This window comes from Brachionichthys hirsutus, chromosome 17 (genome assembly GCF_040956055.1).
Source record: "Brachionichthys hirsutus isolate HB-005 chromosome 17, CSIRO-AGI_Bhir_v1, whole genome shotgun sequence".
In the NCBI taxonomy this organism is placed as follows: Eukaryota; Metazoa; Chordata; class Actinopteri; order Lophiiformes; family Brachionichthyidae; genus Brachionichthys; species Brachionichthys hirsutus.
This window is the reverse complement of record NC_090913.1, coordinates 2,047,464-2,068,454: the sequence shown is the minus strand read 5'-3', so window position 1 is coordinate 2,068,454 and position 20,991 is coordinate 2,047,464. Positions and strand designations below refer to the sequence as shown.

General features: G+C 51.9%; 2 protein-coding genes across 2 annotated transcripts; one reads left to right on the top strand and one right to left on the bottom strand.

Moving 5' to 3' along the window:
* The first annotated feature begins 1,215 nt into the window (after positions 1–1,215).
* rgl3a (ral guanine nucleotide dissociation stimulator-like 3a) lies at positions 1,216–12,657 on the top strand. Its single transcript, XM_068750744.1, has 18 exons — positions 1,216–1,285; positions 1,806–2,052; positions 5,721–6,010; positions 6,932–6,976; positions 7,064–7,233; positions 7,401–7,564; positions 7,649–7,936; positions 8,028–8,131; positions 8,498–8,582; positions 9,322–9,381; positions 9,724–9,810; positions 9,905–9,937; positions 10,041–10,162; positions 10,260–10,355; positions 10,482–10,617; positions 10,697–10,954; positions 11,062–11,176; positions 11,260–12,657. Exons 2-18 carry the CDS (start codon positions 1,864–1,866, stop codon positions 11,412–11,414), a joined length of 2,397 nt encoding a protein of 798 aa, XP_068606845.1. The 5' UTR covers positions 1,216–1,285; positions 1,806–1,863; the 3' UTR covers positions 11,415–12,657.
* Positions 12,658–16,789: 4,132 nt separating this feature from the next.
* On the bottom strand, positions 16,790–20,182 carry nfil3-5 (nuclear factor, interleukin 3 regulated, member 5). Its single transcript, XM_068750937.1, has one exon. It carries the CDS (start codon positions 19,902–19,904, stop codon positions 18,099–18,101), a length of 1,806 nt encoding a protein of 601 aa, XP_068607038.1. The 5' UTR covers positions 19,905–20,182; the 3' UTR covers positions 16,790–18,098.
* Positions 20,183–20,991: the final 809 nt, after the last annotated feature.

Genomic DNA, 20,991 nt, shown 5'->3' with positions numbered 1-20,991 from the left:
GACACTTAGCTGCACAGATAAAGTTTGTGTCTGATGTGTCCGTGTCAAAGTAACGTCGGCTTTACCGTTTGGCCTTGTGAAGGCGAGGCAGGTGTGTCTTTTAGGGCCGAATACGCGACTGTTGTTTTAAATCGGTTCAAATTCAAGATATTCCACACATTTCTGTGTTATTATTTTTAATAGTCAATCCATATTGATTGATCTGTCGGTACAAAAATCTGATAAGATCAAATCATTGGTGGAGCTTTGGGTAGTCGGTCCACTTCATGTTGTTTTCATGGTGACGAGTTACAATCATTCCACCCAATTTCATTTTTAAACTTTTATTTTGAAGGATGTTTACAGTCCCAACATCTTTGCAATGTTTCGGGAAACAATTGTATTTTAATTTATTATTTGTACACAGAGTCCAGTTTTTCCATCCCCTAAAATAAAGACAGGGAACAAAGAATCTAAAGTGAAATAAATATTGATGTTGATTTATGCTTAAACCTGCAGAATGACACCAGGAACAAGGCGTAGCCTGGGAAAGAGCCTCCGTCATGTTCGACTCTGCTGCAGGTCGAATTGATTAGCAATCAATCAATACCTCCGCACTTCTCCCCGGGGGGCGGTGAGCATTTATTTGATTAGCGTCTTTCTTCTGAAGGGATTGGCCAATCAGCACGAGGAGGCCGGCCTTCATGCCCTGCTGCATATTTTGAATCGCTTCCAGGAGCTGGGTGGAGCCACCGGGCCTCCATCCAACATGCAGCCACTCCCACAGTGAGAAGGGGGTTCTGGGCTCCTGCTCTCAGGTAAGGACAAACTGATCCATGATCAGCCAGTCAATCCCTTTCAGTGTGGATTACTCTGCATGTCTGTGGACGGCAAAGCAGAACCCAAACCCTGTTCACACCTGTTCACACCTGTTCACACCTGTTCCGTGTCAAAGCGAGTCCATCTGCACTCCAGCAAAGAAATGAGCACGGACAATCTGTTTTAATGCGAATGACGTGAAACTTGTGGTGGAACAAGAAGCGACGGAATCAAAATGGGTCAATTATCTATCTGTGTATGCAGCCAAACAGGAAGGAGGCCATTCCAACGCGCTCACTCACGCATGAACAGAGTCATCATCCACCCACAAACACCCTGTGCAATCCTTCCTCCGCGGTGAATGCCACGGTCTGTTCCGTCCAAGTCTCACTCTGTCTGTTCCCGAATGTTCCTGCTGGGCAGACGCTGTGAACGCCGTCTTCCTCTGGATCCAGCAGCCGTAGCTTCAGCAGAGAAATCGCAGCAAGTATGTATATATATATATATACAGTGTATAAAATGAAAAGATGTATGCTTTTTTCCGGGGTGAGAGAGAGGAGATGTTTTTCTCCGTAGCCGTGGCTCTTTGTAATTGAATATGTGAATTTGACACCTTATTTTTCTAAGAAATAATTTATGGTCATGACGAACATTGAGCAGGAAGTTCTGTATCTTATTGCAGTCTCTGAGTAATCGCACAGATCGCGTGTGTGTGTTATTTACACCCTATAAAAACTATTTTTTGTGATGCATTATTGCTAGTTCAATCATTATGCATGTCAGTGCTGGCACTTTTAGGTTCATATTTGTGTCTTGTCAAGGTAAATCTTCCAATTTGTGATATAATTCAAAAACCTATGGAGCAATTTTTAGGGTTGATCTTTGGGTGAATTCAAACGGCTGGAAACAGGCGGTTTAAAAAAAGATCACCTGCTGTGATAGAGCGTTTTAATAAATCAAATCAATGATGCAGACTAAACCTTCCACTCCCGCTCTCCTCCCTGAAGCCGAGGAACGTCATCCACGGGGCGATGCGTGGGCCTCTAGCGTGACGCAGGGCAGGAGATGAGGACGCTTCTTCCTGTGTGTGGAGGCAGCGATGAAGAGGAGGCCCGCAGCCTCCGCCACACGGTGGGCAGGATGAAGAAGCTGCTGTGGCTTCGGACGAATCGGTGCATGGGCGTGCACACGGACACGCAGCCCGGTGTGTGGCTGACCAACTTCCAGCTGTTGGACATAGAGGGACAGTGTGAGGTGAGTCGGGACAAAGTGTTTGACCTAAAGTCAAGGTTCCCGCGCTGAAGGCCCGTCACGGTTCCGTGGCACCCAAACGTCCTCATTACCTGATTGTGAAGTTTTTTCTGCTCGTTAGATCATTTCTTCAGTTTTCAGGTGGCAAACTTTGATAAACACAGACTTCTAATGACTCGAAAGGTGTCGCCATGGCAACGCTTCTTACTGGAGCTGTGGCTATTTTAGATTTGCCGTTGTTTCTCATCGGCTGTTGGGGCTGTTGTCAGCTGACGGTTGTCCTCCTGCTTCTCCTGCGTGTGTAGCAGCAAGTACTACAGTCAGGAACGCAGTACTACTGCAGTAGCACCTCAGTCCAGATGAAGCATTATGTTAACATGCGCTGCTTCCTCCTTTTCCATGTCTATCATTGTGTCATTTCAGTGTGTGTGTGTGTGGTGCGTTGCGTTGTGTTGTGTTGTGTTTGTTGTGTTGTTTATTGTGTTGTGTTTTGTTTATTGTGTTCTGATGCATTGCGTTGCATTGTGTTGTGTTGTGTGTGTTTGTTGTGTTGTGTGTTGTGTTGTGTTGTGTTGCGTTGCGTTTTTTTGTTTATTGTGTTGTGTTGTGTTGTGCTGTGTTGCGTTGCATTTGTTGTGTTGTGTTTGTAGTGTTGTTTATTGTGTTGTGTTTTGTTTATTGTGTTCTGATGCATTGCATTGCATTGTGTTGTGTTTGTTGTGTTGTGTTGTGTTGTTTATTGTGTTGTGTTTTGTTTATTGTGTTCTGATGCATTGCATTGTGTTGTGTTTGTTGTGTTGTGTTGTGTTTATTGTGTTGCATTGCATTGCGTTGTGTTGTGTTGCGTTTTGTTTTGTGTTGTGTTGTGTTTATTGTGTTGTGTTGCGTTGCATTTCATTGTTGTGTTTGTTGTGTTGCGTTGTGCTGTGTTTTCTGTTGTTGTGTTGTGTTTATTGTGTTGCGTTGCGTTGTGTTGTGCTGTGTTGCGTTGCGTTGCGTTTGTTGTGTTGTTTGTTGTGTTGTGTTGTGTTGTGTTGCGTTGCGTTTTTTCGTTTGTTGTGTTGTGTTGCGTTGCGTTTGTTGTGTTGTGTTGTGTTTGTAGTGTTGTTTATTGTGTTCTGATGCATTGCGTTGCATTGTGTTGTGTTTGTTGTGTTGTGTTGTTTATTGTGTTGTGTTTTGTTTATTGTGTTCTGATGCGTTGCATTGTGTTGTGTTTGTTGTGTTGTGTTGCGTTTTGTTTTGTGTTGTGTTGTGTTTATTGTGTTGAGTTGCATTGCATTTTGTTGTTGTGTTTGTTGTGTTGCATTGTGCTGTGTTTTCTGTTGTTGTGTTGTGTTGTGTTTATTGTGTTGCGTTGTGTTGTGCTGTGTTGCGTTGCGTTTGTTGTGTTGTTTGATGTGTTGTGTTGTGTTGTGTTGCGTTGCGTTTTTTTGTTTATTGTGTTGTGTTGTGTTGTGTTTGTTATGTTGTGTTGTGCAGAGCTGTGTGGTCCTGTTTTCGTTGTATTTAGTGTTTGATATCTGAGCTGTTGGTTACTCGGGGTAAATAATAGCCCCGTCCTTGACGACAGGGCTGTTGTACGTTCAGTCAGGCTCCTCCCAGCAGGGGAACTTATGAGCGTGAACGACGGCTTCCTGTCCTTCCTGTCCCCGTCGGACACTGTTTCTATTTCCGGCAAAAAGAGGAAATAACTTCCCCCTGTGTGACTCAGGATCACATTCGTGTTTGTCTTCTTTCCACATCACCCATTCATGTGTCTAATGAGCACTAATTGAGGTCTCTCCTGCCCCCCCCCCCCCCCCCCTGCTCTTTTGTTCAGGTTCTGTAGAATGAGACTGTTGTGGGTGAATAGATGTTCAGTTCAGTGAGACGGACACTCACTAGAGACGTCGCTGCATCCAAATGTAATGAAACTGCTCTTTGTTGCTGTGGATTAGTTTGACCTTGATTAGATGTGATCCTGATCCTCACAAGGTCAGCTGGTACCAACAGGAGAGACCTGTTTCATGCAGTATGTCTTCACCACGCCCCCGACACCCTGGGCTGGACAAACTGTCCCGGCTGGATTCTTTCGAGCCCGTGTCTCTGAAAGGCTCTAATCTCACCTGGTGTCGGCTTCGCGTCTTTAGAGGACGTTGCTGCAGGCGGTTCAGATTTTCAGACTGACGGCGTGGAATCCAGATAATATCTTCCAATGTCTGTCCTCCTTCAGTAACTTGAGGCTGTATTTACATCCAGGACACTGGATGTGAACCATCAGAACCGTTGGAGCTCATGCTTTATGCTGGTTCTGTTCATTTCATGTAAAACCTCTTTTGATTTCATTATACCACCTCTTCGTTATTTGTGCTTATATTCTTAACTCTCCCAGTTGCCACTTTTATTTAAAGTCTGCATAATAATATCTGAAATATTTTAGCCATTCTTCCTAATTGGCCAGAGCATAAGCCCCTCCCCCTGTCATTGGCCCCGCCCAGCGCTACACCGCTGTTCCTCCCTTCTTCCCAGTCTCAAACCAGTCGGTCTAATGGCACCGCCGTGGACCGAAGACACCGGTTAGATGCATTTGTCCAGAATGAAAGAGTCCGAGTTTCTCCGGGTTGAAGCGAGCTCTCATTGGACGGTTAGAAGGCTCTACCTGCGCGGCGGTCCAATCAGAAGGAGGTTACAGAGGAGGACTTAAACGTCGGTGGATAAAGATGGGCAAATGGCACTTATCGATGGTAGGATCAGTATCTCTAATCGATACCGACGCGAGGAGTTTAGGAAGGTTCTTCCCGATGACGTTTGTTAATGTGCGCGTGTCGAACTCCACGCGCACGAACAGAACCGGGTTTCCACGCGCATCCCAGTGGGTCCGACCGCACTGCTTTGTGACGGGGTCGCGTGACAACAGGTGTTTCCACAGGTAGCTTCTCCTCTGGCATCGCGCAGATAACGTGTTGATGACGTAACGGATGCTGCCCAGCAGTCAGTTCCTGCTGCGTGTCGCGTGGACTTTAACACGTGACATTTATATTTGTATTTAATCAGCTCCGATTTGGTTCCGTGTTTATTTCACATCTCAATAAAAATGTCTTCTCAGCCCGTGTTGGTGGAAGTAAGTGTCCCTGTGTTGGGGGACACAAACAGCTGTTCCGGTGAAGTGTCCCTGTGTTGGGGGACACAAACGGCTGCTCTGGTGAAGTGTCCCTGTGTTGGGGGACACAGACGGCTGCTCTGGTGAAGTGTCCCTGTGTTGGGGGACACAAACGGCTGCTCTGGTGAAGTGTCCCTGTGTTGGGGGACACAAACGGCTGCTCTGGTGAAGTGTCCCTGTGTTGGGGGACACAAACGGCTGCTCCGGTGAAGTGTCCCTGTGTTGGGGGACACAAACAGCTGCGTCAGTGACGTGTCCCTGTGTTGGGGGACACAAACGGCTGCTCCGGTGAAGTGTCCCTGTGTTGGGGGACACAAACAGCTGCTCTGGTGAAGTGTCCCTGTGTTGGGGGACACAAACAGCTGCGTCAGTGACGTGTCCCTGTGTTGGGGGGACACAAACAGCCGTGCCATTGGACGCCTCGTCTTCGGCCGCCTGCATCACGCTGACAGTCTGACCCGTGTCGTGGCGTGGAGGTCACCGTGGAGGTCACCGTGGAGGTCACAGTGTTCTACCTCCTACCCGGCAGGACCCGGTCCAGGAGTGGGGCGAGGAGGGGGAGGACGGGGCTGTGTTCGGTGTCACGCTGCGCAGGGAGCCCGTCCCGCCGGCCTCGGACACCGCGGCGGCCCCCGCGGCCCTCGGCTTCGTCCAGTACCACACGGTGAAGGTGCGCAGGCTGAAGGCCGCCACCCTGGAGCGCCTGGTCACGCACCTGCTGGACGCGGAGCACCAGGAGCCCGACTTCGTCCGGGTCTTCCTGTCCACCTACAGGACCTTCACCTCCACCGGGACCCTGATCGAGCTGCTGTTTCAGAGGTGAGAAACGATCTTTCCTACGGGGGGGGGTTAGTTCCCAGGAAGTGATGCGGTGACAGAAGAGGAAGTGACCCGCGTATTTATAGGAACGCTCAGCGGCACGGAAACGAAGTTAGTCGTAATTTATCGTTATATTTAGTTCAATTAATGCAAAAAACGTCCAAGACGTCAAGCAAAGAGGACGTGTCTCATATTTAACGGACAGGAACGCGAAGGACGGCGAGCTTTCACGTGAGCCGTGCTATTTTGACATTTTAAATGTCCCTGTTTGTCCCACATGAAGATGCAAACGTAGAGCTCCACCTCGTCCTCTTCCACACCTGCCGGGCAGGTTTATGTCCTCCGTCCTCACCCAGCAGGGACATCACCTCACCTAAACGTTCATGTCTCTCGAGATGTCCTCCACCGGTGTCTAGTGTCCCTCGTTGGTTTGTCCCAGCGGCCCGTCTGAGACTTTAACTCCGCGTGTTGTTTGTCAAACAGTCGCCCTCATATCTGTGGCGCCGGCGTGCTTCCTGTGAGCTCGACCACGGAAGTGTGTTTTCTGTCCTCTGTGGGACTCATTCCTGCATCGCTTTAAAGCTACCCACGAAATAAAATGGCGTTCATACAGCCCAGCGTCCCTGGGGGGACATTTCCACAGGACGAACCCTGACTGTCCTTGGAACCTTGGCCCTCGCCGTCGTCCCGCATCCCCCTCGTCGCCTCGCGTCCCCCTCGCGTCCCCCTCGCGTCCCCTTGTTGTCGCCTCGCGTCCCCTCGTCGTCGCCTCCCGTCCCCCTGGCGTCCCCTCGTTGTCGCCTCGCGTCCCCCTCATCGTCGCCGCGCGTCCCCTCGCTGGGGGACGTCGCTGTGGTGACGGCTGATTGACATTTTGTCCTCAGCTGAAGGCTCGAGGTAATCGTGTTTGCTTTTCCACAGAGACGACTCGCTTTCCAGCCTGGATAAGACATTGTGTCCACACAGGTGAGTGTGGTCGCCCATTCACGGCGACGACATCACAAACGATGCCAGCGTTAACGTGAACGTCCCAACCCCCCCCTCCCCCCCCAGCGCCTTACCGCCGCTCATCCGGCTGTGGCTCGACGAGTACGGCGAGGACTTCCGGGAGCCGCCGCGGTTCCACGCCCTCCGGATGTTGTGCGTTCGCTTGCGGCATCGATTGTGCTTCAGACGTTTGGCTCAGGCTGCCGAGACCCTCCTGAAGAAGCTCCAGGAAGAAGGTACGACGGCAGAACGGGGAAACCCTCGGGTTCCTGAACCCACCGTTGGTGAGGCGATGTGGGGGGGGGTCCATCTCGGGGGGGTTACGCTGCGATGATGTCACCGATCCTCTGAGATGCCTGGACACGGTTATAAAAAGCCGTTTATGACTCGCCGTGTTTGACAGACTGCAGCCGGGCGGCGGCGGCGGCGCGCAGCTGGCGAGCGGTGGAGCCGGAGCGCGGCGATCCAGAGGGCAGAGGGGAGGCGTTTACAAAGGAGGAGGAGAAACACGACTTGATGGATTTCTCCGTGGCGGACGTGGCGGCGCAGCTGACCCGGATGGATGCTGTAGGTAGCGCCGCTATCCCGGCGCTCCTTCCTCTGTCCCCGTCTCTCCCTCACAATGTCTCCCTTCCACCGTGGTGCCTTCAGGAGCTGTTCGTGAAGGCCGTGCCGTTCCACTGCCTGGGCTGCGTCTGGTCCCAACGGGACAAGAAAGAGAACCGAAACCTGGCGCCCACCGTCCGCGCAACCGTGTCTCAGTTCAACGCCATCACCAACCGCGTCATCACCTCCCTCCTCTGCCCGTCCTCTCCCGTCCCCCCGACCAGCTCCGCTGCCTTCCTGTTCCCTTCCCCGGCCCCGAGCTCGCCCCGCTGCCCTTACTCCGGCCCCGCCTACAGAGCACGCGTCGTCCAGCGGTGGATCGCCGTTGCTCAGGTCAGGGTGCGAAAACGCCTCCGTTCAAAAGCAGGTGAGGTTTGTGGTGGCGGCGTAACGAAACCGCACCGTGTCGTGTTTTTGTCTGCAGGAGTGCAGACGGATGAAGAACTTCTCCTCTCTGAAAGCCATCCTTTCCGCCCTGCAGTCCAACGCCGTGTATCGCCTGAAGAAGACGTGGGCGGCGGTCAGCAGGTCAGCCGGCGCCCAGGGAGCAATCGATCATAAATAAGAGATGCATCGCTAGGGTGATGATGATGAATATATTTATTAGATAGAATGTTAGGGTACAAGTACAGTCACACAGTAGCATGTATTACAGTACAAATAACGTCAAACATCCTGTCTAAGAGGAGCATTTCAAAAAAGCCCTTGCGGGCTTGTTTCCGTTGAAAGTCCTTCGTACATAAATCATCCACAAAAAAACAACAAGAGAAACGCTATGAAGTGAGCTCGGTGGGGGCGGGTCCCCCCCGGACTCGAGTCCGGTGGGGGGGCGGGTCTCCCCGGCTCCCCGGACTCTGCAGGATGTCTTACCGGATTGAACTGGCTTGTTTCCAGGGAGAGCATGGCCAGCTTTGACCATTTGTGCGAGACGTTTCCTGATGAGAACTGCGTGCTGACCAGCGGGGAGATCCTGGAGGAGGTAACTGCACGCCGTTCACACTCGGGTTTTATGAAAGCCACAAGAGAAGCATCAAAGCGAACCAACGTTTCCGTTTCAGCGTCCGAGCCGAGCGTCAGCAGGGCTCGTGTTTTCGGCTGCTGGGTGTGTCTCCTAATTCTTCGCTCCAGCGTTTCACATTTTTTCGAGGCATGTCGGGTTCTTCCTGCCAGCTGTGTTCAGCGATGGGAGGCCCTCGGCCTCCCATCACAGATTCAGGCTTCACGCTTCACTGAGACGAGCGTTCCGTATCCTGGGAGGATCGACCCGTGACCTCGGATCGGGATGACCTGCTGAAACGCACCAACGGGTCATTTTCCTGGTTGGCTTCCGATGGTCGCGACTCGTTTTCTGCTCCGCCTGGTCGAGACCGACGTGCGTCCGTTGGGTGAAGTCGCTCGCTGATTGGACGGTTTCCGCTCGCTGTTAACCCTTCTCGTCTGGACGCTCGGGCCTCGGTTCGCCCGCCGCCCTGTCCTTGATATGAACGCTAATCAGCAGCCATTGGTTTTATTGAGCACACACAGTCTCCTGATAAGCCGCACGCACCTCGGCCTCTAACTGTGATTGGGCTTGACCCTCCCACGCCGCGGCAGCCTGTCAACAGGCGGTCGACCCTGAAGGGGAGCCTTGTATAATCCGTCTGCTTCCTCGCCCGGCGCTGCCGTGGCGACGCCCCGGGGCTCTGCTGTTCTGATGGCCGCTGTGTTCTGTTCTGCAGGACGGGAGTCACCCCGATGGGTCCAAAGTACCTGCCCCCTGCTCGGCGTCCAGACACATGGTAAGAAACGGGCGTCGTTGTGTGATGTCATCCGTGCCAGCTGATGGAAGGCGGTCCTCCCTCTCCTGCAGTCACATGTTTACCAGCAGATTTCAGGTGTTGGAATGGTTCCAGTTCCCTTTATTCCTTTTCCAGTCCGCTCGTTCCATGGAAAACATTTGCTGACTTGCAGCCCGGTTAAAGCCGGCATTTATTTAGCTCCGGTGTGGCTGTGCCCCCCCCCCCCCCCCCGCTGTGCCCCCCCGCCTCGCGTTCGCGCTGGTCACTGACTGTGTTGTGGTGTCACGTGTCTGCGTATGTAAACTCAACATTGTGGACACCCTGTTTGGCTTGTCCCCTCAGGGCTTCGGCGGCGGGGTGGTGCCCTACCTGGGGACTTACCTGACGGTCCTCACCATGCTGGACACGGCCCTGACGGACACCGTGGAGGCGAGTTCCGGTGGCACGGACCCTCATTTGGTGTCACTTTAAAACATTTGAGAGCCATATTTCTGACATTTTGATTTTACCTTTTTGTTTTTAGGGAGGATTTATCAACTTTGAGAAGCGCAGGCGGGTAGGTGTCGCCCCCTGCTGGCGTCTTTCTCTCATGACTGTCTAATGAAATGTTCCCGACGTCTTCCATGAATTCATCTGTTCTTTATCACTTCCTCTTGCAGGAGTTTGAGATTCTCTCCCAGATCCGCCAGCTCCAGGATTCCTGCTCCCACTACAGCCTCCAGGTCAACCCCCCCGTCGCCGCTTGGCTGCAGGCTCACGTGCTGCTCACAGACCAGGACAGGTGAGACGAACTGGATTCAATAGAAACGCAGTGCAGCTGATTGGAAGTTCGTAGCAAAGCAACTTGCATGTTTGTTTCTGCAATCTCTTTTTTGAAGCTACGAGCTGTCGCGTGAGCTGGAGCCTCCGGTTGACCCCTGTCCCAGTTCTCCCAGCGCATGGAGCAGTCGCCTGGTCACCAAGAAACTGGCCTCGTAAGTCCCCAAGCCTCCTCTACAACCACTTGGACGACACCTCCTGCTGCGATACGGATCATGAGCCCCGGTTCTGGATCAATCCGCACTTTAAGCCCAGACTGGATGCTGTGTTTGGGTCTGCAGGTTGCGCTCGGCCAGCGACAGCTCGCTCAGGAAGACCCACGCCGACCAGATCAGCGTGTCGTCCTCTGGCTCCAGCAGTTCGGACCTGGAGGAGCTCTCCGCCCCTCAGCCCACCCCCCTCAGGCTCAAACTGAAGGTCTGACCCCTGCTTCTAGGGATGGAACCCACAGATCTAAAGGTAGAACGCGGCATTCATCTGTTCTCCCCTCCCTCAGGGTCTCTCTGCGTCTCTTCACAACGTTACCGAGGACTTCTCCTCCGGCCTCTCCGTCCCCTCTCCCAGTTCGTCCAGCTCCTCCTGCAGCTCCTCGCATCCAGACCTAAGTGCTTCTCCTCTGACCCCGGACTCGTCCTCGTCCGGCGGCTCTCCGCAGCCGCCGTTGCCCATCTACAACAGACAGGTTGCAGACTCGTGCATCATCAGAGTCAGCGTGGAGTGTGTCAGCAATGGAAACGTCTACAAGAGCATACTGGTGAGGATCCTGGTTTGTGACCGCCCGTTGATATCATTAATTAATGAGGTTTATTCTCATTATGTTTCTCAATGAGAGTTTAAACTCGGACTCCGGTTGTGCTTCAGCTGACCAGTCAGGACCACACGCCTCAGGTGATCCAGAGAGTTCTTGAAAAGCACAACATGGAGGATGTGAGCTGCCACGAGTTCATCCTCTACCAGAAGCTCAGCAACGGCAAAGGTAAACGCCAGGTTGAAGTAGAAGTTCATCACTGGGAGAATGTCACGGGATCTAAACTCCTCGTCTCGTTCCTCCTGCCTCAGAGTTCCAGATCCCTGACAAAGCCAACGTGTTTTACGCCATGAGCACCTCCGCAAACTACGACTTTGTGCTGCGGCAGCGCTGGAGGAGTCACGGGAGACGCCTCGGCTGCTCCTCCAGCCCCAGGGTTCAAACCGGGTGTCGCTTCGCCAAGTGAAAGGCGTGTTCCTTGGGTCGATGTTGGGAATAGATCGAGTAACAGGAAGTCTGTCATCTGTAGCGTCGCCTTGGCCGTCATTGGATTGTTACCAGGCAGCGGAAATGAGCCGGAGGAGCTCTCATTGGGACCGAAGGAGCTGCAGCGAGCCCAGAAGGAACCGAGACTCGGAACCTGAGTGAAAGAAGTCAGAACCCCAGGCTGCTGAATGAGAACATCCTTTGGGTAAATGAACCGCAGATCCTCAGCAGCTGTTCTGGGACTCTGGCACCGGCAGCGGCTCCAGTTTCTGCCCCTTCCAAACGGAACAGCTGATCAGGTTTCACTGTGGTTTGATGGAAGCATCAGGAGCAGCGGGTTTAGAAGACCAGGTCATTGCATCACGTCCCTCCTGGACCGTCAGCGCTAAGCTAAGTGGCTACGATCGGGACCGAGCTGATGAACAGTGAGGCAGCGTTCGAAGTATTAAGTCGTTGTATAGTTGTAGATTTAAATATTTTAACATAACTTTAATTCTGTTTTTGTCCACTTTAACTATTTAACGTGTCCCAGTATTGAGCTTCTTGTTCAGTTTGTCTTTGTCCCGGCGTCTCTCTGCAGCCTTCGATGCGACGCTGCTTCCAGACATTGTCTTTTTGTTCTGTATTAAATGAGCTCATCTCAACTTTGCATTATTCTCAGTGGAGGAAGAGGCCGATGAAGGATTGTGAGCATAATGTTTATACTCTAAAGGCGTCCTGCTGTGTTTCTCTTCCTCATGGTAAAGACTGAGGCTGCCATTCTGCAGCCGGCCTGCTGCCCTGACCCGTATCCAACCTAACAAACGCAGCGGATGCTTTGCTCCCAATACGAGACCTTGATTTGCAAGATTGCCGTAATTATGCTTAATCCTCCGAAAAGTATTTAAGACTGATTTCTGCAGCTGTTAGAAATAAAGGCTGCTTTGAAGTCCGATTTTTGTCCAGTCGTTTGCTGAGTCGCGACTGAGACTGTTACACTCTCCCGGGTCTCTGCAGGAGTTTGCATCTGGGTGCAGATTTAATGCGTTAATCCATCTTTCGCTGTATAATCGGGAGGATGTCTATTATGTGTTTAAAATGAAGACGAAGTCGTCAACGTTGCAGCACTGATGCTCTAATTCAAGCTTTGACTTTATTCCGATACTTTATTTCTACAGATAAAGTTATTTTATGGTAACATCCAAGCACACGTGTTTATGATTAGTATTAAATCTCCACGAATAAAGCCAATTTACTATTTATGAATGACTCATTTGTCTCTGTTATTATAATTATTAGTGAGGCTTGCATCAACTGTACCAGCCAGTAAACCAAACCTCCGGATGTCATTAAGGTTTCGGCCACAAGGTGGCGCCACACAAACACTAAGCACTGAGTTTCCATCAGTGTTGACAGTGACTGTGAAGGAGGAGCAGTGAGGAGGAGGCCCGTCCTCCCGGCTCCTGCCCTGAGGAGTTCAGAGTTCAGTGACACGTTCATGGAAGCTGGGAGTTTTTCAATTCGGACCTAAGGACATTTTGGGCGGTCCTCACTTCTGGACAGACCCTGAAAGGTATTTTAAGGTTTATGACGTGGGGTTTCCGGTTTAGGGCGGGGCTACACATTTACTTCCGCTGGCTGAGTGTGTTTAAATCCTTTCTAAACATGCTTTTCATGTTCTCGTCTTCTCGTCCAGGCTGCTTGTTGAGCTGGATTCTGGGTCGACTCTCCTCCGTCGCATTAAAGCTTCAGTGTGAGCGTGTCGGCTCGCACCTTGAGGACCGACTCAAACGGGCTGTGATTGGTTCGTTCCCCCCCCAGAAGGCCGAGCAGTCTACTCTTCCTCACTTGAGGTTGTGGTTTCTGGCGCTGCTCCTCGGGGGCCTCGGAGCTTTAATGGCTTCCAGTGCTGGAGGCCGGACGAGGCCGCGTTCCTGACGTGAACTAACCCGTGTCGTCGATACGTTCACCAACATTCCATGTTGAAGACACGAGAGACGAGGTTCAGGTTCACTCTGGTCGGACTCGGAGGAATCTCCACGTGGAAGACCTCATCAGAAATGCCGGCCCACATTTTACCCCTGGAAGTTGCCCAACAGTCTGAGCCATGGCTCAATGTTACGTGACTTGCTCGGGGGGGGGGGGGGGGGGCTGCCTCGGCTGTCCCCAACCGGATTTATCCTGCTGGGGATTTAAATAACTTCATGATCCGTGCTCCACTTCTCTAAAAACAGGCCACCTGTGGAGGCGTTTAGCCGAAACGGCGCTCAGCTGTTGGTTCTTGTTGAATAAAACCATTGTTGATAATGACAATAAACGTCATTAATGGAAATATTTGTTGTTTAAACCATCCAGCTCCCCCCCCCCCCCCCCCCCCCAGGAACCCCTGTAATGGGTACAATGGATGGAGTACTGAATGAAGTACAACTCTGTCAGTACTCGCACCATATATCAGAATAAAGAGGTGAAATTTAAATGTTAAATTCAGCGCCTGAGTTCTTAGACCAGTCCCTGTTTACAGTGTCACAGTGTCGTTTGTGTGTTAGTTGTGTTGCTCGGTTGTGTGTTGGCTGTGTGACGGTTGCTCGGTTGTGTGTTAGTTGTGTTGCTTGGTTGTGTGTTGGCTGTGTGACGGTTGCTTGGTTGTGTGTTAGTTGTGTTGCTCAGTTGTGTGTTAGTTGTGTTGCTCGGTTGTGTGTTGGCTGTGTGACGGTTGCTCGGTTGTGTGTTAGTTGTGTTGCTTGGTTGTGTGTTGGCTGTGTGACGGTTGCTTGGTTGTGTGTTAGTTGTGTTGCTCAGTTGTGTGTTAGTTGTGTTGCTTGGTTGTGTGTTGGCTGTGTGACGGTTGCTTGGTTGTGTGTTAGTTGTGTTGCTCAGTTGTGTGTTAGTTGCGTGGCCTGATGCCTGTTGTGTTTTAGTTGTGTTGCTCAGTTGTGGGTCAGTGCTGCAGACAGATGGGAGAAGTAGCTGAGACTAATCTGAAGGGGTTAATCCGTTTAATAACCACCATGAAGGGCTGCAGGTTAGCGCAGTCATCGCAACTCCAGTATGTTGTGTGTCTGCCGGAACGCCGGGATGTTGGTTTGTGTGGAAATGCAGACTGTGCAATAATCCTGCCGCTGCGTCTGCTCCGTCTGCAGGAGAGCATCCTAATGGTTCTTTGCACAGAACCCTTAAAGAGATAAAGAACGTCATCCATAAACACACTCCATCGAACTGCGCACACACACATCCTGACATCTGCTCCGTCTTATTGCTGTTCATTTAATAACTTCCTTTATAATGGCAGTTCCCTCTCCGTCCGCTCTGTCTTTAATTATCTCTATTAAACTCTTTACGGAACAACGAGGCCCTTGAATTTGGAACTTTGCACCTGAGCTGCGTTCAAGCTCCGTTACTGTTCCTCTGCTGTCTGTGAAACGAGAACGGAACGCGTGCAGCTCAGAAATGGGAATCATTTATGGGAAAGCAGGGGCGAGACATTCATCCCACCTGAGTCAGAGTTCTCCATCAGACCCGTGGGACACCTCGCAGTGCTAATGCTAATGCTAATGCTAAACTGTGTAATTTAAACGGAATAAAATAGAAAAAGTACATTAATTGAAATTTCACTAATCTGAGCTTGAGCAAAACAAGAAGCAAACATGATTCATCATCTTTTAATCATTATTTTATTTATTTTTATAATAAATAAACTTAAATTAAGCAGCACAGCAGAATCTGAATGTTTCTCTTTTTTCCACCCAAACACTTCTTACTATCTGACATTTTGCCCCCCCCCCGCAAACTGCGTGGCAACAACTGAGGGTTCCACGGTTCCAAGTCACAAGGGCGTCGCTCTCACGCACGAAGGCGCGTGGCCTGTTAATGGGACTCCGGAGACTTCGCGTTACATAACATGGAGCCGGATCATCTGTCTCACACGCACACGCGTGCGCAGCCGTGCACGCTCGCACAGTGGCATACTTTCAGTGCCAAATTACACAACTTTTATGTTGCGATTTGTACGTGTGTGTGTGCGCGCATAAGGACCATGTATCTAAGCCGTGCGGGTCTAAAAAACAAACATCAGGAACTCCTCTAAAGACCGCCAGTTGTGCGTGGCGGCGCGGACGCACGGCGCGCGTCCCTCAGCAGAGACTTCTGATCCACAACATCTGCTGGGTGTGATTTCAACATTTGGCTGAAAGCGGAACAGCGGAGGCGTTAACAGGCCCCGACAAAGCAGCCTGCCCCCCCCCCCCCCCCCACAGCCCCGCCTCTCCCCGCGCTGCTGACCTACATACTGCAGCATCCCGCTTACATAACCAGCCTCTAACCCAGCGGTCCCCAACCACCGGGCCGCGGCCCGGTACCGGTCCGTGGCAGCACCAGCCTCTAACCCACTCTCCGGTGGATCGTCCTGCCTTTTGTTCTCCGCTGCCGTGGGCGCAGAGCCGCAAAGACGGGTCGGCGTGACGCGTCCCCACCCAAACGTGGAACCTTAATAATAATAATAACGATGATTGTTTCCACGATAATAAAGACGTCACATCAAAACACTCAATCTGATTTGCACTGAGGGACCCGCGAGTCCTTGTGCGTCCTTGTGCGTCATTCATGATTACGCGCGTCATCTTTATGCAAACTGGTGCACGCAGCAATGTGCGTGTGTGCGCGTGTGTGTGATCCATCAGACATCAACACAACAGCTTCTTTCTGAGTAGTTTTGATGGAGTTGTGGAGGCATGTGACGTAACCCCCCCCCCTCTCACCCCCTCCTTCATCCTCTCCTAGTCCTCCTCGTTGACCTACTTTTCCCTCCATTGGCCTGTTTTCACAAGTTTTCACAAGCAGCTCAAATATGGGCTGGAAAAAGGGAGAACAGAAAGAGGAAGAGAAAACCAGTCTGTCTGTGGCCCGCGTTCCTCAGCTCAAACAGAGGCGTGGAACCGGGACCGACGTCACAGAACGTCATGCTGTGAATCGCTGACAAACAGCTGCCATAGGGAGCAGGTCGTAAGAGCGCGGCGCCGTCATTCCGTCATTCCACGCAGGGTCAGGTGGGGGCTCTCTGACGCACGTCTCCCCCAGGACTGTTGCGTAACTTGTTTTTTTGTTTGATTCCGTCTGACATTTGTCTCCTTTCTGCATCACATCTGGTTAAACTGGCGAGCAGTCCTGGGCAGGAACAGAAATACTTAAATACTTGCCATGATGCCGTATTTGTACACACATGGAGTATTCTTTGAGATCCATTTAACTTGTTTCTCTCAGGGCGATCCCTGCAGCGTGACGTAGATCTTCTGCTTCTTTACTCTCACATTTAACTCCACCGGCAGACGGACATAAAAGCTGGAACCGATGTCTGCGTTTAAAAGAAGGGACTCAAAAACGTCACTGAGAAATGCAAGAACCTTTTTTTTTATTACCCATTTTGCATGAAGTACAGCAATACACGAAACCTTCCGGATGAGCCTCGTTCAGGGTTTGTTTTTTTCTGGATTTCAGAAATCCTTTTGGGCAAACAACAAAGTTATATGGTAACGGAGTACAAATGGTAACTTGGGGGGGGTAAATACACAGCACAACCAGGAAGAGCAGATAGCAAAATGACACAACAGGATGACAGAAAAATACACGTAACAATAGCAAGAATTATAGCCAAATATAATATAAAATTATTAATAACAAAATAATAAAATAAAGACAGCAGTGTACAAGATAGAGACATTTTTACATTTCTACATATTGGCCGGAGGCAGGCACCAGGGAGTGAAACAGTTCAACCTCTAGACTGGGTGATGATGATGATGATGATGATGATGATGAAGTCAAAGTGGGGACGAGGAACAACACGATTTAGAGGCACCGTATGAAGCGAGACTTTGCTGCATTTGAGCCGCTTCAGTTACCGAACAGAAAGTTCTACTGTGCAGATGAAGCCGTGTCGTTTCCTAAGTCGTTTCCTAAGTCGTTTCCTAAGCTGCTGCAGGCGAGGCTGAACTTGTGCTTGTCTGGGTTTGCAGGCAGCCTCAACTTGATGTGGGAATAACTGGCCTCGACTGTTGGCGAGCGTCGAAGGCGAACCAGAACGGATCTGAGACGGTTCCTCGTGTCAACTTTTAGTTTACAGAACATTTTTGAGGAATCGTTTTAGACTAAAAGGGGGCTGAACAAGGAAACTCCACTGCAAACTGGATTTTTTTGTTGTTGTTTTGCCACATTTTTTTTTAATTCTTAAAATATAGATTCCATATATGCAAATTTATGTCACATTATACAATTTAAGTGCTTCAGAAGTGAAAGGGGGGGGGGGGGGCGTTCAGAGGGACAATGAATGGAACTCGAGACGAAGCAGGTGTGTTCTTTGGTCAAAAGAATGTTCCCATAATGCCACAGTAAACGCTGGCCGGCCACCAAGGCAGGTTACAAGTATGAAAAATTAAATAAAGTTCAAACGTTCCGCTGTCCCGGTCTCCAGCTGGAGTTTCATTCTGCCCCCTCCCTTGTTACGGGAGCTACTGGGAGAGGGGGGAGGTAGGAGTCGAGGAGCGGGGGGCAGGAGACACAGTGAAACCTGGAGGTGACATCACAGCTCACACCCATCGTCGACGTCTTTAACTTTAAGGTGGTGACGTGAATCGAAGTTGACCTTTGTGGATAACAAAGAGGCGATGGCGCTCGCGATGTCCCCTATTTGTCCTTAGTCCCACCTCTTGCTGCGCACCCCCCAGCTGCTGTTTCCTCCCTCCTCCTTAGACCCCGCCCGCTCGTTGGCGTGATCCTTGACCTCTTCTGCGTACTCAGAGTCATTCTCCAAATCTTTGCTCTCGCCAACGGCCTGGCTGGTCTGTGGGTTACCGGTTAGCGCCAAGTAGGGGTGCTGAGGCAAGGTGGGGGACAGGGACAAGGGGGTGTTGATCAGTCCCTCCAACTGCACTCCTGCCACGCCATTGGACAGAGCTCTGTACTTGAGGCGGAGCTTGTGGGGCAAGGCGGTGGCTCTGACCTCAGCTTGAAAGTCGGCGTAGGAACCGGCAGCTCCCGCCTTCTTCTGGTGATAGCTGCCGATGTCCGAGGAGGACGAGGACGGAGACTCGTCGTCGGTGGAGCCCTCCTTATCAGAGCTGCGAGGGTCTCCTTCGCTGGATGAGGTGTCTTTAGTGGAAGAGTTCTCCTGGTAGAAACCGTCTGCCCGGGGGCCTCCTTCGTAGGTGAGGACCGGGGGCTCTTCGTCCAGCGTGTTGAGGTAGCTGTTGTGCTGTTGGAAGGAGGTCTTGCCCTCCTCGGTGTTGTGGATCAGATCAGGGGCCAAGGAGTCCTGGCGGCCCTCCTGACCCTGGTAGCCGTAGAGCCGGTGAAGATCTTCGTGCTGCTGCTGAGGGCTGAGACCGAACCTTTGCTGCAGCTCACCCGTAGACTCGGCGTCATCGTTAGCGTACTTGTACTGGGGCGAGTCCAGGGTCTTGGTCCTCTTCAGCTGCTCGGCGACCTCGGCGACGGTCACTGAGCAGTCTGAGAACTTGGAGGTCAGGCTGAGCTGGCTTTGCTGCACGGGCCTGCCCTGCTGGGACGGCTGCTCGTCCATCGGGTAGCAGCTGCTGCTGGAGCGGTACAAGATGACGCTCCTCTGTGTGGCGGCGGCCAGGGGAGGGGGCCCGGAGGTCTCCACGTGACACTGCTGCATCTGACTTTGGTGCTGGTAGTCCATGGCGTGCTCTGATGGGGTGCTCTGCTGGTGAGGAGGAACCACAACCGTGTGGTTGCCACGGTAGCCCCCACTTGGCATACCATTGAGAATCCGGTTGGGCATCCCGTTGCTTTCCAGTCGGACCAGTTCCAAACTGGCGGGCTCCTCCTTGATGCTGTAGCCCACAGGCTCTGGGCTGTCTCTGGAGGAGCAGTCAGACATGTCGGAGAGCGAGCCACGGGGGGAGTAGCTGTGGAGCAGGGCGTGGCTCGATTGCTCCGTCTCAGAGGAGTCGGAGTTCAGCATCACCTGGGACGCGCTGGAGTAGCCGCTGCTCGAGAGGTAGGCGTTGCTATTTGGGGTGCCGCCGGAGCTGCTCCCGTTGCTGATAGCGTTGATGACGGCGGCGCTGTTGGAGATCTGCTGACTCTTCTCCATGTACGCCGCCGTGCTGATGAGGCCGAAGCGCAGCTTGAGCTGGAGGAGCTCGGTTTTCAGTCGAACGTTCTCCTCGTTCAGTGCCAGAACCCGGTTCTCTAGCACCATGTCATTGAGGCGCCGCTTTTCCCTTGACCGTTTGGCCGCCTCGTTGTTCTTCTTCCTCTTTTCCCAGTAGCAGGCATCTTTCTTCTCATCGGATATGAACTCCCGCTTGCGCCGGCAGCTCGCATTGGGCTTAGAACCTTTAGCCTGGCGACCGAGCCGAGCTCCGCCCTCGGGTAGAGGAGATGGGAGGGGCCCGTCGTAGCTGGAGAAAGAGTCCACCTCGGTGGCATTTTTGCTGCTGGTGGTCGGGATATGTAAACTCAGACTTTCCATTTTTCCCTGCTGGGGGGGCCGGAGAGCGACTCTAGCGAGGGGGCGAGGCTATTGATCTCTGCGAGGGTTCTGATTCGCTGTGACCGACGTTGACCTGTGTCGGAGGCGCGGCAAAAACTTGATGTTGAGGTATTTGTGCCTCTTGAAGCGACGGCCTCATTGAGTTCTGCTTAACTTGCAAGATTCCAACCTTCAAGTGTCCATATTAGCCGGCCGGGAACATCAAGAAGAGGTGGAACGCCAAGAACAGCTCATCATCCGAGTCGTCCAGCCGTCTGTGCGAACAGTTCGACGGCGTCGGCGTGGAGCGGCTACCTCTGGACTCCCCGAGGATCCGGCTTCAGCGCTGCTGCTTGCCGACCGCTAACTGGGCGAGAAGGAGGGGGAAAACAGTGGGATTATTTTCCAGTTGTTGCCACACAATCACGTGAAACTTCAGCCACGTCAAAGTACATTCCAGCGCCAAGCGCTCCGGCGAAAGCTTGTGATCGACACACGCTTTGTTTATCGCAGTTCCCTTTGTGCGAGAAAGCCGTGACATAACAGTCCACCCCCCCCCCCCCCACCCCCCCCAGGAACGTTACATAAGGCCTGTCTTTCTTGTCGCTGTTTCCTTGGGCTGCACAAAGAGGGAGGGCGAGTGCAGGGATACAGGAGTCGGGGGCCAAATACACGCTCCGTGCTGCTGCAGAGCGCTTGCATAAGACAAGGCGCCGTCACGGTGGCAGAACGAGGCCGGAAGCGGGCCGGCCCGGTACCAGCCCGGCAGAGACCGACTGAAAATAGTCGAAGGAGGGGACAGACGCTTGATGCATCACCAATATGACGCTAAACTAAAGTTAAATCTCTCTTAACTCTTAAATCTTTTTTTCTGTGTGTGTGCGTGCGTGCGCGTGTAGCCGGACGCCGTCTAGAATTACACAACACGAGAATGTCCTGGATTGCCAGATACAGCGACAAACATCTGGCTTTACAAGAAGCCACGCCCACTGGTCTTATGAAATTCATGACATCATAACGGTCCACAATGAATCCCCTTCCTGGCATTTGATGCCGTTTCAGAGAAGCGTGAAAGCTTCTTTCTGCA

Excerpts from the sequence above, each read along its gene's own strand:
- nfil3-5 (XM_068750937.1), bottom strand. The coding sequence starts at position 19,904 with ATGGAAAGTCTGAGTTTACATATCCCGACCACCAGCAGCAAAAATGCC.
- rgl3a (XM_068750744.1), top strand. The coding sequence starts at position 1,864 with ATGAGGACGCTTCTTCCTGTGTGTGGAGGCAGCGATGAAGAGGAGGCC. Across the intron at positions 8,132-8,497 it reads ACGTGGGCGGCGGTCAGCAG|GGAGAGCATGGCCAGCTTTG; the intron begins GTCAGCCGGCGC and ends GCTTGTTTCCAG. Across the intron at positions 9,382-9,723 it reads GCTCGGCGTCCAGACACATG|GGCTTCGGCGGCGGGGTGGT; the intron begins GTAAGAAACGGG and ends TTGTCCCCTCAG.